Source organism: Chiloscyllium punctatum, chromosome 45 (assembly GCF_047496795.1).
Source record: "Chiloscyllium punctatum isolate Juve2018m chromosome 45, sChiPun1.3, whole genome shotgun sequence".
NCBI classification, from domain to species: Eukaryota; Metazoa; Chordata; class Chondrichthyes; order Orectolobiformes; family Hemiscylliidae; genus Chiloscyllium; species Chiloscyllium punctatum.
The window spans coordinates 61,051,924-61,069,974 of record NC_092783.1 but is presented as its reverse complement, the minus strand read 5'-3'; the positions used below and the strand labels follow the sequence as shown (position 1 = coordinate 61,069,974).

Below are 18,051 nucleotides of genomic sequence, written 5' to 3'. Positions count from 1 at the left end.
GCTTAAACACACCTGTGTTGCAGTGGCAAACCTGCCTGCTAGAATGCTGGTCCCCCACCTATTAAGGTGCAACCCATCCCTCTTGTATAATTTATCCTTAACACAAAACATACCCCAGTGATCCAAACATCCTCATCAACTCCAACTTAATGTGACAGTCACTGTTTAGAACTGTGAGCAGAGGAGTGAAGAATGTCTACCCTCTCCAAACCAGACAGCTCCAAACATATAGAACTCATTAGCCTTGGTTGTCAGTTTGTCTAGCACTGGCCAATGAATGGCCCACAGCAGGTTGACAGTGTGGAAGAACACATAGCGCTAGTGGATCTAGGAGAAACAGAGTAAAAATCTGCACCCTTTCAGCTGCTGAATTTATGGTCGATATTGTACCAAAGAGAGAGGTTTTGCAAAACATCCTCACTCACTTAAACATATTCAACTTGCAGACTGATCAGCAAACATCAACCAACATATTACTGTGGAGATATACAACGTGAAGGGAGCCACACTAAATCAAACAGAGTCTTATCTTGAAGAAACAGCCACAGCTACACAATCTACAGGTTGACAAGTCCAAGACCGATCTTGAGAGTGAGGGCAGGCTTTCACTTTAAATCTAAGGTGGCATGCAAATTCCATTTATTTTCTAAAAATAATATTTTTAATGGGAATATTTCAATGAAACATTTTGAGATGTTTCAGGCACTTCAAGATAATTAGACAAAAGACATAGCAACAGAAGTAGGTTTTCAGTATATTGATTCTGTTCTCCCATTCAATGAGATAATGGCTGATCTGATAATGCTAAACTTTACTATTTTTGCTTTTTGGGCATAGAAAGTCGATTCCATTACTGATTAAAAACCTGATCAATGTTTTGATGAATTAACTTTTATGCAACGACAAATTTGGAGTGCAACGTATCTTGAGAAGATGTACGAGTATATATTTCAGAACCAAATTTCACATCTTTTGCTGCTAATTTCTGATTTCCAGCAACACTATTAACTTTTGGATGTAGGTTTGCTCACTGAGCTGGAAGGTTCATTTCCAGACATTTCGTTACCCTATTGGGTAACATCTTCAGTAGACCTGAAGCGAAGCAATGCTGAAACTTCCTGCTTTCTATTTATTTGTTTGGGTTTCTTTGGGTTGGTGATGTAATTTCCCGTGGTGATGTCACTTCCTGTTCCTTTTCTCAGGGGGGTGGTAGATGGGGTATAACTCGATGTATTTGTTGATAGAGTTCCAGTTGGACTGCTGTGCCTCTAGGAATTCTCGTGCATATCTTTGTTTGGCTTGTCCTAGGATGGATGCGTTGTCCCAGTTGAAGTGGTGTATTTCCTCATCCGTATGTGAGGATACTAGTGAGAGACGGTCATGTCTTTTTGTGGCTAGTTGGTGTTCATGTAACCTGGTGGCTAGTTTTCTGCCCGTTTTTCCAATGTAGTGTTTGTTACAGTCCCTGCACGGTATTTTGTAAATGATGTTAGTTTTGCTCGTTGTCTGTATCGGGTCTTTCAAGTTCATGAGCTGCTGTTTTAGTGTATTGGTGGGTGTGTGGGCTACCATGATGCCAAGGGATACGAGTAGTCTGCCAGCCATTTCAGAGATGTCTTTGATGTAGGGGAGAGTGGCTCGGGTTTCTGGACGTGTTTTGTTCACTTGTTTGGGTTTGTTGCTGAGGAATCAGTGGACTGTGTTCATTGGGTACCCATTCTTTTTGAATACATGGTATAGGTGATTTTCCTCTGCTCTGCGTAGTTCTTCTGTGCTGCAGTGTGTGTTGGCTCGTTGAAATAATGTTCTGATGCAGCTTAGTTTGTGGGTGTTCTAAATCTGATGCATCTCTGAAATGACTACCAGACTACTCTGAACTCCTGGCATCATGGTAGTCCACCAACACACTAAAACAGCGGCAAATGAACTTGAAAGACCCTGTACAGACAATGATTAAAACTAATGTTATTTACAAAATACCGTGCAAGGACTGTAACAAACACTACATTGGACAAACAGGCAGAAAACTAGCCACCAACTAGCCACAAAAAGACATGACCCTTTCTCACTAGTATCCTTACATATGGATGAGGAAGGACACTACTTCGACTGGGACAACACACCAATCCTAGGACAAGCCAAACAAAGACATGCACGGATATTCCTAGAAGCATGGCATTCCAACCGGAACTCTATCAACAAACACATCGAGTTAGATCCCATCTACCACCCCCTGAGAAAAGGTACCGGAAGTGACTTCACCACAGGAAATGACATCACCAACCCAAAGAAGCCCAAACATATAAATAGAAAGCAGGAATTTTCAGCACTGCTTCATCTGAGGCCCACTGAAGATGTTACCTAGTAAGGTAACAAAATATCTAGGAATGAACCTTCCAGCTCAGCGAGCAAACCTACATCCAAAGCCTCAACCTGAGCTACAAATCTTCTAAAAACTTGCTACTATTAACTTTCCAGTTCTGTGACCAGTCTCCTCTCTGCTGACTAACCTTCCTCCCTCAAGAGTGACTGCAACATTTTCATCATACCTTTTTATCCAATTGTTCATTTTGCCACAAGAATGCAGAATTTCTTAATCAGCCCGTTCAGAGGGACGTTGTTACACACCTCTGGAGCAGGTGGGACTTGAACCCATGCTCCTGGATAAGAGGTAGGGACCACCACATCACGAGAGTGCAGGTTTGAGGAACATGATTTGGAAATGCCAGTGTTGGACTGGGGTATACAAAGTTAAAAATCACATAACACCAGGTTATAGTCCAACAGGTTTAATTGGAAGCACTAGCTTTCAGAGCACCACTCCTTCATCAGGTGGTTGTGGAGAACACCATTATAAGACAGAATTTATAGCAAAAGTTTACAGTGTGATGTAACTGAAATTATACATTGAAAAATACCTTTGTTTGTTAAGTCTCTCACCTGTTAGTGACCATGTTACTTTCTTTCATATGTGAATCACAAAACTTTTTTTTTAAATTGGTGTCAACCCAGATAATATGTTAGCTCCCTGTGTGCTGTTTGATTAGATTAGATTCGCTACAGTGTAGAAACAGGCCCTTCGGCACAATGAGTCCACACGGACCCTCCAAAGAGTAACCCAATTTAGCATGGCCTATTCACCTGACCTGCACATCTTTGACTGTGGGAGGAAACTGGAGCACTGGGAGTGGGATCAGCTGGGAATGGGAAACCCGCGCAGACATGGGAAGAATGTGCAAACTCCATACTGTTTAGACTGATTCTAATCTTAAAAAAAAACGAGTTAACAATGTCTTACATGGATTCATGCAGTTTTTGGGCAAAGTAAAAATTCACCTCACAAATATATGTGTGTGTTTGTCTGAGGTGGGGAGTTGTGAGTATCTGTGTGATAGAGATTGTATGTATGAGTGAGTGTGAAAGGCTCCAAGTCTGTGAGAGTTTCTGTGCTGACAGCTGGGCTGATGGTTGAGTCTGCACCAGTCCCTGTGCCTGGAGGAGGACTCCTCCAGTATCCCACAATCCCTCAGACCGGCCGGCCGGGTAAACATGGCGGACGGCGGCTCGGCGGGAATTGTCGAGCGGTTAAAGCGGTGTGTCAGTTGGTCGTGGACCTACCTGTGGGCGCTCTGGTTCGTCCTCGTGCTGGGCCTCCTCTACATCCTGCGGGCGCCGCTCAAACTCCACGAGAACCTCAGCGCCGGTAAGAGGCAGCGGACAGCCCGGGTCCCGGTCAGTGTCCCTGCCGGCTCACTGTCACTCTCTCCCCGCCCACTCTCTCCTCTTCCCCCTCCCCCGGTGTCGGGCTCCGCGTTCACCACCTCCTGAGGGGGACGGCCGCGTACCTCCCCCCCCCGCCTCACCGACCGCCATCTTGGCTGGGCCAGTGACGTCAGCAAGACCCTTCCCATACCACTGGGTCTGGGACACACGGGGAATGGGATCCACTGGGTCTGGGACACACGGGGAATGGGATCCACTGGGACACACGGGGAATGGGATCCACTGGGTCTGGGACACACGGGGAATGGGATCCACTGGGTCTGGGACACACGGGGAATGGGATCCACTGGGACACACGGGGAATGGGATCCACTGGGTCTGGGACACACGGGGAATGGGATCCACTGGGTCTGGGACACACGGGGAATGGGATCCACTGGGACACACGGGGAATGGGATCCACTGGGTCTGGGACACACGGGGAATGGGATCCACTGGGTCTGGGACACACGGGGAATGGGATCCACTGGGACACACGGGGAATGGGATCCACTGGGTCTGGGACACACAGGGAATGGGATCCACTGGGTCTGGGACACACGGGGAATGGGATCCACTGGGACACACGGGGAATGGGATCCACTGGGTCTGGGACACACGGGGAATGGGATCCACTGGGACACACGGGGAATGGGATCCACTGGGTCTGGGACACACGGGGAATGGGATCCACTGGGTCTGGGACACACGGGGAATGGGATCCACTGGGACACACGGGGAATGGGATCCACTGGGTCTGGGACACACGGGGAATGGGATCCACTGGGTCTGGGACACACGGGGAATGGGATCCACTGGGACACACGGGGAATGGGATCCACTGGGTCTGGGACACACGGGGAATGGAATCCACTGGGACAGGGACTGCACAGGGAATGCGATCAGCTGGGAATGGGATCCACTGGGAGTGGGATCAGCTGGGAATGGGAACCACTGGGACCACACAGGGAATGGGACCCACTGGGTGTAGGACCACACACGGAATGGAATCCACTGGGTCTGGGACACACAGGGAATGGAATCCACTGGGACTGGGACTGCACAGGGAATGGGATCCACTGGGTGTGGGATCAGCCGGGAATGGGATCCTCTGGGACCACATGGGGAATGGGATCCACGGGGTCTGGGACCACATGGGGAATGGGATCCACGGGATCTGGGACACACGGGGAATGGAATCCACTGGGACTGGGACACACGGGGAATGGGATCCACTGGGACTGCGACACACAGGGAATGGAATCCACTTGGTCTGGGACACACAGGGAATGGAATCCACTGGGACTGGGACTGCACAGGGGATGGGATCAGCTGGGAATGGGAACTTCTGGGACCACACAGGGAATGGGACCCACTGGGTCTCGGACCACACTGGGAATGGGACCCACTGGGTCTAGGACCACACTGGGAATGGGACCCACTGGGTCTAGGATCACACAGGGAATGGAATCCACTGGGACTGGGATTGCACAGGGAATGGGATCCACTGGGAGTGGGATCAGCTGGGAATGGGATCCTCTGGGACCACATGGGGAATGGGATCCACTGCGAGTGGGATCAACTGGAAACGGGATCCACTGGGACCACACGGGGAATGGGATCCACTGGGTCTAGGACCACAGGGAATGGAATCCACTTGGACTGGGACTGCACAGGGAATGGTATCAATTGGGAGTGGGATCCACTGGGACTAGGACAACACAGGGAATGGAATCCATTGGGACTGGGACCACACGGGGAATGGGATCCACTGGCTCTGGGACCACACTGGGAATTGGATCCACTTGGACTTGGTCGACACAGGTAATGGGATCCACTGGGACTGGTACCACAAAGGGAATGGGATCCACTGGGACTGGGACCATACACAGAGAATGGGATCCACTGGGACTGGGACAACACAGGGAATGGGATCCAATGGCTCTGGGCCCACACAGGGAATGGAATTCGCTCGGACTGGGACCACACAGGGAATGGGACCCACTGGGACTGGGACCACATGGGGAATGGGATCCATTGGGACTAGGACCATATGAGAAATGGGATCCACTGGGACCATACGGGGAATGGGATCCACTTGGACCTCGTCGACACAGATAATGGGATCCACTGGGACTGGTACCACACAGGGAATGGGATCCACTGGGACTGGGACAACACAGGGAATGGGATACACTGGGACTGCACAGGGAATGGGATCCACTGGGACTGGGACCGCACAGAGAATGGGATCCACTGGGACTGGGACCGCACAGAGAATGGGATCCTCTGGGTCTGGGACCACACAGGGAATGGGATCCACTGGGACTGGGACCACACAGAGAATGGGATCCAGTAGGACTAGGACACAGAGTCGTAGAGTCATAGAAATGTACAGCACTGAAACAGACCCTTCAGTCGAACTTGTCCATTCCGACCAAATGATGAAGGGCTTTTGCCCGAAACATTGATTTTCCTGCTCCTCGGATGCTACCTGACCTGCTGTGCTTTTCCAGCACCACTGTAATCTTGACTCATTCCAACCAAATATCTGGACCTAATCTAGTCCTATTTGCCAGCACTTGGCCCATAGCTCTCTAAATCCTTCCTATTCATAAGCTCATCCAGATGCCTTTTAAATGCTGCAATTGTATCAGCCTCCACCACTTCCTTTGGCAGCTCATTCCATTTATGCACGACTCTCTGCGTGAAAAAGTTGCCCCTTAGGTCTCTTTTACATCTTTCCCCTCTCAGTCTAAACCTATTCACTATAGTTCTGGACTCTCCCATGCAAGTGAAAAGACTTTGTATGTTTATCCTATGCAAGCCCCATATGATTTCAAAAACCTCTATAAAGTCACCCCTTAGCCTCCAATACTCCAGGGAAAACAGCCCTGGCCTATTCAGCCTCTCCCCATAGCTCAAATCCTCCAACACTGGCAACATCCTTGTAAATCTTTTCTGAACCCTTTCACGTTTCACGACATCCTTCCGAGCAGAAGGAGACCAGAACTGTACACGATATTCCAAACTGGCCTAACCAATGTCCTCTACAGCCGTAACATGACCTCCCAATTCCTATACTCAATGCTGTGCCCAATAAAATAAAGCATACCAAATGCCTTCTTCACTATCCTATCCACCAACGACTCCACTTTCAAGGAACTATGAAACTGCACTCTAAGGTCTCTTTGTTCAGCAACATTCCCTAGGACTTTACCATTCAGTGTGTAAGTCCTGTTCTGATTTGCTATTCCAAAATGCAGCACCTCACATTTATCTAAATTAAACTCCATCTGCCACAGCTCAGCCCATTGGCTCATCTGATCAAGATCCCGTTGTAGTTTGAGGTAACCTTCTTCGCTGTCCACTACATCTCCCATTTTGGTGTCACCTGCAAACTTACTAACTATACCTCTTATGGTCACATCCAAATCATTTATATAAATGGCAAAAAGTAATAGATTCAGCGCTGGTGCATGTGGCACACCACTGTTCTCAGGCCTCCTATCTGAAAAGCAATCCTCCACCACCACCCTCTGTCTTCTACCTTTGAGCCAGTTCTGTATCCGGATGGCTAGTTCTCCCTGTATTCTGTGAGATCTAACCTTGCTAACCAGTCTCCCAAACGCCTTACTGAACTCCATATAAGTCACGTACACTGCTCTGCTTTCATCAATCCTCTTTGTTACTTTTTCAAAAAATTCAATCAAGTTTGTTTTCCCACCACAAAGCCATGCTGACTATCCCTAATCAGTCCTTGCCTTTCCAAATACTTGTAAATCCTGTCCCTCAGGATTCCCTCCAACAACTTGCCCATCACAGGTGTCAGGCTCACCGGTCTATGGTTCCCTGGCTTTTTCTTACCACCTTTCTTAAAAAGTGGTATCACATTAGCAGGCACACCTGATCAAGTCCTATATCCAGCATCTCCACCTCTGTAATATGGACATTTTTCATGGTGTCACCATCTATTTCCCCACATTCTATATCTTCCATGTCCTTCTTTCTCCTTTAATCCGTAAAATATCTGTCTCTTTGACTAACCTTTTGGTTATCTAGACGATAACATTGGAATCCACTGGGTTGGGACCACACAGGGAATGGGATCCACTGGGAGTGGGAACACAGAGAATGGGGAGCTCTGGGATTGGGACCACATAGAGAATGGGATCTACTAGGTCTGGGACCACTTGGGGAAATGGAATCCAATGGGAGTGCGGCCACACAGGGAATGGGATCCATTGGGACTGGGATAACACTACTGGTAGGATCCACTGGGACTGGGACCACACAGGGAGTGGGATCAAATGGGAGTGGGACCAGACCAGGAATGGGATCAAGTAGGACTGGGATCACATTAAGAGTAGTATCCACTCTTATGAATGGGGTCATTCTCCTGCCTTCTACCAGTAGCCTTTGATCCTCTTACTAATCAAGAACCTATCTATCTCTGTCTTGAATACACTCAATAACTTGCCCTCCACGTCCTTCTATGGCAGTAAGTTCCTCACATCAACCACCCTCTGGCTGAAGAAATTCCTCCTCATCTAGGGAAAAAGGGCCTTCCCTTTGCCCTGAGGTTGTGCCCTTGGGTTCTAGTCTCTCCTACTTGTGAAAACATCTTCTCCACACCAACTCTATCCAGGCCTCTCAGTAGGTTTCAATGAGATCACCCCTTATCCTTGTAAATTCCATTGAGTACACATTCAGAGTCCTCAACTGCCCCTCTTATGGCGAGCCCTTCATTCCTGGAATCATTTTTGCAAACCTCCTCTGTACCCTTTCTAAGGTCAGCACTTCCTTCCTTAAATATGGAGCTCAACTCTGCCCACTATTGGCATCTCCCCTCTCTGTCACACTGGGACACAGAGACTATACCTCCTGTCTTGCTTTCTCTTCATCCCATATACACATGGACAAAATGACTGAGCTGGGAGGCATTGAAGTGGGAGATAGTTGATGGGAGTTTGTGAGAAGATTTGTAGCTCGGGTGCTCGTTGTTGTGGTTCTGTTGACCGAGCTGGGAATTTGTGTTGCAGACGTTTTGTCCCCTGTCCAGGTGACATCCTCAGTGCTTGGGAGCCTCCTGTGAAGCGCTTCTGTGATGTTTCCTCTGGCATTTATAGTGGTTTGAATCTGCCGCTTCCTCTACAGCTGGAACTGACAACCGGAAGCAGCAGATACAAACCACTATAAATGCCGGAGGAAACATCACAGAAGCGCTTCACAGGAGGCTCCCAAGCACTGAGGATGTCACCTAGACAGGGGACGAAACGTCTGCAACACAAATTCCCAGCTCGGCGAACAGAACCACAACAATAGTTGATGGGATACAAAGACTTGGATTTAGTCATTCTGTTATATATAACTGGGAGACGATAACAGTGGAATTTTGCAACGTGGTGTGAGAATTGCTGTCAAACTTGACACTGGGATGTAGTTACACACTCATGCATTGTGATTTAGTTATTGGGATATCAGAAGTTTTGTTGTAATTCAGGAACTTGGATTTGGCAGCATCTCTTATGTACTCAGACTAGAGACAGGTTACACTAAGTTACAATCAGTATTCAAAGTTTGGGCGAAGATTTGTAGCTCGGGTGTTCATTGTTGTGGTTCTGTTCGCCAAGCTGGGAATTTGTGTTGCAGACGTTTCGTCCCCTGTCTAGGTGACATCCTCAGTGCTTGGGAGCCTCCTGTGAAGCGCTTCTGTGATGTTTCCTCCGGCATTTATAGTGATTTGTATCTGCTGCTTCCGGTTGTCAGTTCCAGCTGTCTGCTGCAGTGGTCGGTATATAGCCACACATTCAGATGACAAGCAACATGAGTTTGACTGGGACAACACTACTATCGTAGGACAAGCCAAACAGAGAACAGCCAGGGAATTCCTAGAGGCATGGCATTCATCCACAGATTCAATCAATAAGCACATCGACTTGGACCCAATATACTGGCCACTGCAGTGGACTGTTGGAATATTGCATGCAGTTCTGGTCTCCTTCCTATCGGAAAGATGTTGTGAAACTTGAAAGGGTTCACAAAAGATTTACAAGAATGTTGCCAGGGTTGGAGGATCTGAGCTACAGGGAGAGGCTGAACTGGCTGGGGCTGTTTTCCCTGGAGCGTCGGAGGCTGAGAGATGACTTTATAGAGGTTTACAAAATTATGAGGGGCATGGATAGGATAAATAGACAAAGTCTTTTCCCTGGGATCGGGGAGTCCAGAACTAGAGAGGGGAAAGATATAAAAGAGACCTAAGGGGCAACTTTTTCACACAGAGGATAGTATGTGTATGGAATGAGCTGCCAGAGGATGTGGTGGAGGCTGGTACAATTGCAACATTTAAGAGGCATTTGGATGGATATATGAATAGGAAGGGTTTGGAGGGATATGGGCTGGGTGCTGGCAGGTGGGACTAGATTGGGTTGGGATATCTGGTTGGCATGGACGAGTTGGACTGAAGGGTCTGTTTCCGTGCTGTACATCTCTATGACTCTATGAAGCAGAGTGTGAGAATGAATAGTCAAGGTAACTGTGGGAGTCACTGGATTTGTGGTGGATGTCGGTTGCTAGCCTATCCCCAGAAATGGAAACAGATGTCAAGGAAGGGAGGAGGCAGAGATGGGCCAGGTGAAGGTGAGAGTGGGGTCAAAATTAGAAACGAAATGATAAATGTTTCCAATTCTGAATGAGAGAGGGAAGCAGCATCAATGATATCATCAATATACTGGAGAAAGAATTGTATGTGGGACCCGAAATCGGACTGGAACATGGAATGTTCCAGGTATCCCACAGTGATACAGGCATGACTGGGGCCTGAGCAGATACCCACAGCCACCGCTTTGATCTGCAGAAAGTGAGAGGAGTTAAAAGAGAAATTGTTCAGTGTGTGGAGTGACTGATATACAGTCAATGCCTCGCAGTAGAATATAGACAGTGGCAATGTTGCACATCCTTTGAATATCTTTACTGGGATATAAATACTGGCACAAACACACTATTAGATGGATGCAGTCACTGCTGTCCACAATCAGTGGATTAACGGTACTGGCATACACATCCAAACACTTCAGTTCCTGGCCCATTGTAATATTCAGGGTTATGTGACTTTGAAATGATAGACAGGAAAGAAAGGGTGATGGAGATGTTTTGTAAGTAAGGGATAGAATAAATATGATATTAAGCAATGATCTTGGTTTGGAAGATATAGAATCCATATGAGTGGAGGTAAGAAATGACAAGAGAAGGAAGAAGCTGGTGGGAGTAGTCTAACGACCCCCTAATAGGGCCTATACAGTGGAATATAGAATAAATAAGAAGATAATGGCATGTAAAAAAGGCGAAATATTAATTATGGGTGACTCTCATCTTTATGCACATTGAAATAATCAAATTTGCAGAGGTTGCCAACAAGGAAGAATTAATTGTGTATTTGAGACAATTTCCTAGAACTATATGCCATGGCTTCAAGCAGGGCTTAGGTTATTTTGATCTTCTAGAATGTAACAAGACACGTTTAATTAATCATTTCTGATCAAAACTGTGACCACAACATGATAGAATTTAGAATTCGGTTTGAGAGTGAGAAACTTGGGTTGGAAACAACTGTGCTAAACTTAAATAAGTGGCATTAGAAAGAACTGAGGGCAGATCTAGCTGAAGTGGACTGGGAGAGGAAATTAACAAAGTGTTTGAGGAGCAATGGCAGACCGTTAAGAAAATAGATTCTGGATCAGTGGTGCTGGAAGAGCACAGCAATTCAGGCAGTATCCAACGAGCAGCGAAATCGACGTTTCGGGCAAAAGCCCTTCGTTGGATGCTGCCTGAATTGCTGTGTTCTTCCAGCACCACTGATCCAGAATTTGGTTTCCAGCATCTGCAGTTATTGTTTTTACCTCGTTAAGAAAATAGTACATGGCTGACAACAAAGGTCTATCCTAGTGAGTAAGAAGGAATCTCGGAAGGGGATAAACCTGTGATGGTTTATCAAACAAGTGAAGGATAGCTGAAACAAAAACAGAAATTATTGGAAAAGCTCAGCAGGTCTGGCAGCATCTGTGGAGAGAAATCAGAGTTAACATTTCCGGTCCAGTGACCCTTCAGTTCTGTGGAAGAGTCACTGCACCCAAAGTGTCAACTCTGATTTCTCTCCACAGAAGCTGACAGATCTGCTAAGCTTTTCCAGCCATTTCCGTTTTTGATTTCCAGCAGTTGCAGTTATTTCGATTCGTAAGTTAAGGATAGCTTCAAGTTGAAAGACAAATGTACAGTATGGTAAAGATTAATGGAAAAGCAGAGGATTGAGAAAGTTTTAATAACCAACATGAGATGACTAAATAAAATGGGAGTGCAGAATCAATGGGCCTGTTTCTGCTACTGCATTTTTTTAGTCTCGAACAAGTACTTATTGTGATTAAGTCATATTAAATGCTGGTTCAGGCAACAGTATTAATGCTGACAGATTATTTATGGTCCAGAATAATAAGATTATGCCTTATCTTGTGCTGTCAGTTCTACCTGTAACGGTGGATGTGATATGAAGTAGGGGTACTTTGGGAAGGTGAAGTGAAGGGTATGCATTGCCATCTTGTTCTCTTTTCTCTGCCAAACAACAAGAGATGATCAAAAAATAATGAAATGGGAGAAACCAACCTTAGTATGTGAACTTCCAAGTAATATCAAAATTGATAGCAAAACCTTTATTAAATGTGTGAAAAAGTAGAGAGAGGTAAAAATGAACATAGACCCCCTTAGGGAATGAGGCTTGGGAAATAATAATGGTGAATCAGGAAATGGCAAATGAATTGAATAAATACTTTGCATCAGTCTTCCGCATTGAAGATGCTAATAGCAATGTAATCAATGAGCAAAAGGGGGAGAGGAAATAAATACAGTAACTACCACTCCTGAAAATGTGCTGGGGAAACTAATGGGGCTGAAAGCCAATAAGTCTCCAAAACCTGATACAACAAAAAAATCACAAAAAGCTAGCATCCAGAAGGGAAATGTAATGTTGGTTTAATTTAAAATGGAATGGAGTATAAAAATACGGAAGTGTTGCTAAAGCCATACAAGGCATTAGTAAGACTACATATAGAAAATTGTGCACAGTTATGGTCTCCTAATCTAAAGAAAGATATACCTATATTGGAGGCAAGTTAGAGAAGATTCACTCGGTTGATCCTGGCTGTGGATTCATTACTGCAAAGGACTGTTGAGGCTCATTCGTTAAGTGTATTCAGGGCTGAGACAGACTGATTTTTAATAAGTGAGAGAATCATAGAGTCTGAGTACAAGGCAGTCAAGCAGGTGAGGATTATCACATCAGTCATGATCTCATTGAATGTTGGAGTTGATTCAAAGGCCCTATTTCTGTTCCTACATCCTATGTCCTCATTGCGAGCACATATATACTGTGATCTGGTGATATTAAATGCTGGTTGAGGCACCACTACTGATACTAAAAGATTATTTGTGGTCCGGAAAAGTGAGAAAAATAGTACCTTATCTTGTGATCTCAGCTCTGCCTCTGACTATGGACATGAAATGAAGGAAGGGTATTCTTGGAAGGTGGTCTGGAGGGTAGGCATTACCACCTGGGTGCTCTCATTTCTCTGCTTGTTTTAGCGCTGGATATTTTTTATACAAAATTTACCTTGGGATCTAATTGTTTTATACCTCCTGGCACTTATAAAGTATTCATCAGATAAATGCATAACTCGTTACATTACTCATTTAATACAGTGCTGCCTAGTTTTTTCATCTCTTGCGTATTGTGCCTAAATTGCTTTTTAATATTTAATTTCCCCACCAATTGCATGCAGTAGTTCCCAGGTGATTTGAGAACAGATGGAAATGAAACCGTTTCCTCTCCATTGCAGATGGGAATGGGTACAGTCAGCACAAAGGTTAACTTGGATCAAGTACTTATTATCCTGATGTGAACTCCATCTAATGAAATTTGTGTGCAATAAAGGTTGTGATGAACAAGTTGGAATGTTTTTACTCTGGTGGAGTGTGGGCTTTGCTGACTCAACCAGCATTTATTGCTTAAGTTCAATCAAGAACATTCCTGTGCTCACCCAGGTAGGGAAGGCAGATTTACTTCATAGAACATAGAACAGAACAGCACAGGAACAACAGCACAATGTTGTGCCAAACATCACGTCAAATTAAACTAATCCCTTCTGCATATCCTTGTCCCGATCCCTCCATTCCATGTTTATCTAAAAGGTCCTTAAGCTCCCCCATCATATCTGCCTTCACCACCACACCCGCCCAGTTTGTTCCAGACTCCTACCACTGTGTTTAAAAAAACTTGACCCTCACATCTCCTTTGAAATTTCTCCCTCTCACCTTAAATGTATGTCTCCTTTGCTCAAGGACATTAATGAACCTGATGACAATTGACAATAATTTCGAATGATCATTAGACTGTAATTCCAGATATTTTTTCCCCTAAACTTTGGTGAGATTTGAATACAAAGGTCCCCAGAGCATTACCTCAGTCTCTGATTATCCAGTGACAATACTGCTACACAATCTCCTCCCATTATTGACACACATACTTAGGTTTCACTTCTGCTGCTATTTTGTGATTTTTTTTTCATCCTGATTTGAATATCTGTTTGTTTGTATGCCAGGCTGTAGTCGTACAAACAGTGACACTGTATTGCAATATATTTTCTCAATTGTCAAAAGTTGATTTTTAAATCATTATCTTGATCTTTTACATATACATAGTTTTGGGACATGTAGTTTCAAACAAAAGTGTGTGTGTGTTGGTACACAACCAATATTCTGTCATGATGTGGATATCAAGTTCCTACGATGCTGAGATCATTGTCAGTGGTTTGCTAAGGCCAAGCTCTCTTGAGCATTGGTGGCCTTCTATTATCTGTTCAGAACTATTACTGCACTTGCATTGTGGTAGAAGTTCACTACTCTTATACGAGTAGTAGTTAATGCTCAGAATACTGTTAATTACAGTCTGAACCAGGTTTGCCAATATCTTTGAAAGCTTTTAAAAGATAAGGAAAAAAAATTTGGTATGTGGAGTTAGGTTGCCTTGATTATAGGAGTGGAATGGCCTGAATGCTCTTAACCTATCCCTGTGTCTTTTGGTGTTCAATTATTTTGTCTCCACACGTGATGCATAAATACCTGAAATTGTCAGTTGATTTCTATGTGGTGGTTTACTACTATGCAATATCTGATGAAGGGCTTATGCCTGAAACATTGATTTTCCTGCTCTTCGGAAGCTGCCTGACCTGCTGTGCTTTTCCAGCACCATATTCTTGACTATGCAATATCTGCCCTTCTTAATTTCCATCCATTGATCTGTGCATTCTTTTATTCCGGTCTAAAAGAGAGGCAAATTTTGAATGTGTTATTCTGGCGAGGGGCTAGAATAACACATTGGAAATCAAGTCCCACTATTTCCAATGTTATTACGGGAGTTGAAGATTTTTACAAGTAGGATTGTTTTGTTTTGTTTCTTTTCCATATTTAAGAGTAAATTAAGAGAGTGTTTTGGTGAGAAGGAATGAAAGAGCTGAGGACTGAAATCAAGAATTAGGGTGGAGATACAGCCGGGTCAGTAAGTTACAAGTGTATACCTCAGTCAAACAGAGTGCTGAATTGGTTGCCCTAGTTGAGTTAGATTAGTTAAGGCAGCACTAGCAGGTTGTATCTTGTAAAAGTGAGACAAACATTCTGATTCTCAGTCAAGAGAAAGATAATTTAGGATTTGTTTCTTTTTGAAATTTATTCATTCAAGGGGTGCAGTTGTCATTCACTTTGTTAACATCGATTGTTTGTGCCTAATTTATCTTGAGGTAGTGATGAGCCACTTTGTGAACTCCTGCAGTCTTTGAAATCTCGGGATACCCACAGTGCAATTGGCAGAGAATTCCACATTTTTAAGCCAATGACTGTAAGGGAATGATCACATACTGTGGTTCTAAGTCAGGATGGTGTGTGACTTGGAGGGGAACTTGTAGGAGGTGATGTTGAGGTTGTCGTTTTGAAAGTGCTTTCAAAGGAATCTTGGTGAGCTTCTGCAGTGTATCTTGCAGACGGTACATGATACTGTCATTGTGCATTGGTGATGAAAGGGATTAATATGGAAGGTGGCAAACATGAAGCTAATTAGGTGAGCTGCTTTGTTTTGGATGCTGTTAAGCTTCAAGTGTTGCTGGATCTGTGCCTATTTTACTGAATGAAGAATATTCCATTACATTCCTGATTTGTGTTTTGTAGATGGTGGACAGACATTGAGGAAGTAGGTAAGCTACTTACTACAGAATTTCTAACCTCTGACTTGAACCTGTTGCTGTTATAGAGAGGTCAGTCATCTCAGCTCCAGGTCATCTCTGCAGGTGTTCCTCAGGGTAGTGTCCTCATCCCAACTATCTTAAGCTGCTTTATCAATGACCTTTCCTCGATCATAAGGTCAGAAGTGGGGATGTTCGCTGATGGTTGCACAACGTTCAGCACAATTTGCGATTCCTCAGATACTGAAGCAGTCCATGTTCAAATGCACCAAACCTGGACACCTTTGCACCACAAAAATGCCAGGCTATGATCATCATGAATAGGAGACAATCTAACCACTGCCCCATGGCAATCACTGGTATTACCATCACTGAATCCCTCAACATCAATATCCTTGGGGTTATTATTGACTAGAAACTCAACTGGACTCACCACATAAATGAAGTAGCTACGAGAGCAGGTCAGAAGCTAGGAATACTGTGACAAGCAACTCACCTCCTGACTCCTCAAAGCCTGTCCACTATCTATAAGGCACAAATCAGGAGTGTGATGGAATACTCCCCACTTGTCTGGATGAGTGCAGCCCCAACAACATTCAAGGAGCTTGACACCATACACTTCCTCCTCCACCAACGCTCAGTAGCAGCAGTGTGTACTATCTACTGCAGAAATTCACCAAAGATCCTCAGACAGCACCTTCCAAACCCACGACCAGTTCCATCTAAAAGGACGAGGGCAGCAGACATATGAGACCACCACCACCTTCAACTTCCCCTCCAAGTCACTCACCATCCTGACTTGGAAATATATCGCCGTTCTTTCACTGTTGCTGGGTCAAAATCCTGGAATTCCCTCCCTAATGACATTGTTGGTCTATCTACAGCAAGTGGATTGCAGTGGTTAGAGATGTACAGCACGGAAACAGACTCTTGGGTCCAACCCTCCATGCTAACCAGACATCCCAACCCAATCTAGTCCCACCTGCCAGCATCCGGCCCACATCCCTCCAAACCCTATATATACCCATCATATACCCATCCAAATGCTTTTTAAATGTTGCAGTTGTACCAGACTTCAGCACTTCCTCTGGCAGCTCATTCCATATACGTACCACCCTCTGTGTGAAAAAGTTGCCCCTTAGGTCTCTTTTTTATATCTTTCCCCTCTCACCCTAAACCTATGCCCTCTAGTTCTGGACTCCCCAACCCAAGGGAAAAAACTTTGCCTATTTATCCTATCCATGCCTCTCATAATTTTGTAAACCTCTATAAGGTCACCCCTAAGCCTCCGACACTCCAGGGAAAACAGCCCCAGCCTGTTCAGCCTCTCCCTATAGCTCAAATTCCCCAACCCTGACAACATCCTTGTAAATCTTTTCTGAACCCTTTCAAGTTTCACAACATCTTGCCAATAGGAAGAAGACCAAAAGTGCAAGCAATATTCCAACAGTGGTCTAACCAATGTCCTGTACAGCCGCAACATGACCTCTCAACTCCTGTACTCAATACTCTGACCAATAAAGGAAAGCATACCAAACGCCTTCTTCACTATCCTATCTAACTGCGACTCCACTTTCAAGGAGCTATGAACCTGCACTCCAAAATCTTTGTTCAGCAACATTCCCTAGGACCTTACCATTAAGTGTACAAGTCCTGCTAAGATTTGCTTTCCGAAAATACAGCACCTCGCATTTATCTGAATTAAACTCCATCTGCCACTTCTCAGCCTATTGGCTCATCTGGTCCAGATCCTGTTGTACTCTAGGTAACCTTCTTCACTGTCCACTACACCTCCAATTTTGGTGTCATCTGCAAACTTACTGACTATACCTCTTATGCTCACATCCAAATCATTTATATAAATGACAAAAAGTAGTGGACCAAGCACCAATCCTTGTGGCACTCCACTGGTCACAGGCCTCCAGTCTGAAAAACAACCCTCTACCACCACCCTCTGTCTTCTACCTTTGAGCCAGTTCTGTATCCAAATGGCTAGTTCTCCCTGTATTCC

The 18,051-nt window shown here is 45.0% G+C and overlaps 1 protein-coding gene across 2 annotated transcripts in view; it reads left to right on the top strand.

Annotated features, from left to right (window-relative positions):
• The first annotated feature begins 3,537 nt into the window (after nucleotides 1-3,537).
• The window catches only part of LOC140467484 (suppressor of tumorigenicity 7 protein homolog), a 163,583-nt gene continuing 149,069 nt past the window's right edge, over nucleotides 3,538-18,051 (top strand). For both annotated transcript variants that reach the window (XM_072563896.1, XM_072563895.1), the window contains exon 1: nucleotides 3,538-3,703. In XM_072563896.1, the coding sequence (XP_072419997.1) occupies nucleotides 3,550-3,703 (154 nt within the window). In that variant the 5' untranslated portion in view covers nucleotides 3,538-3,549. The remainder of the gene's footprint in view (nucleotides 3,704-18,051) is intronic.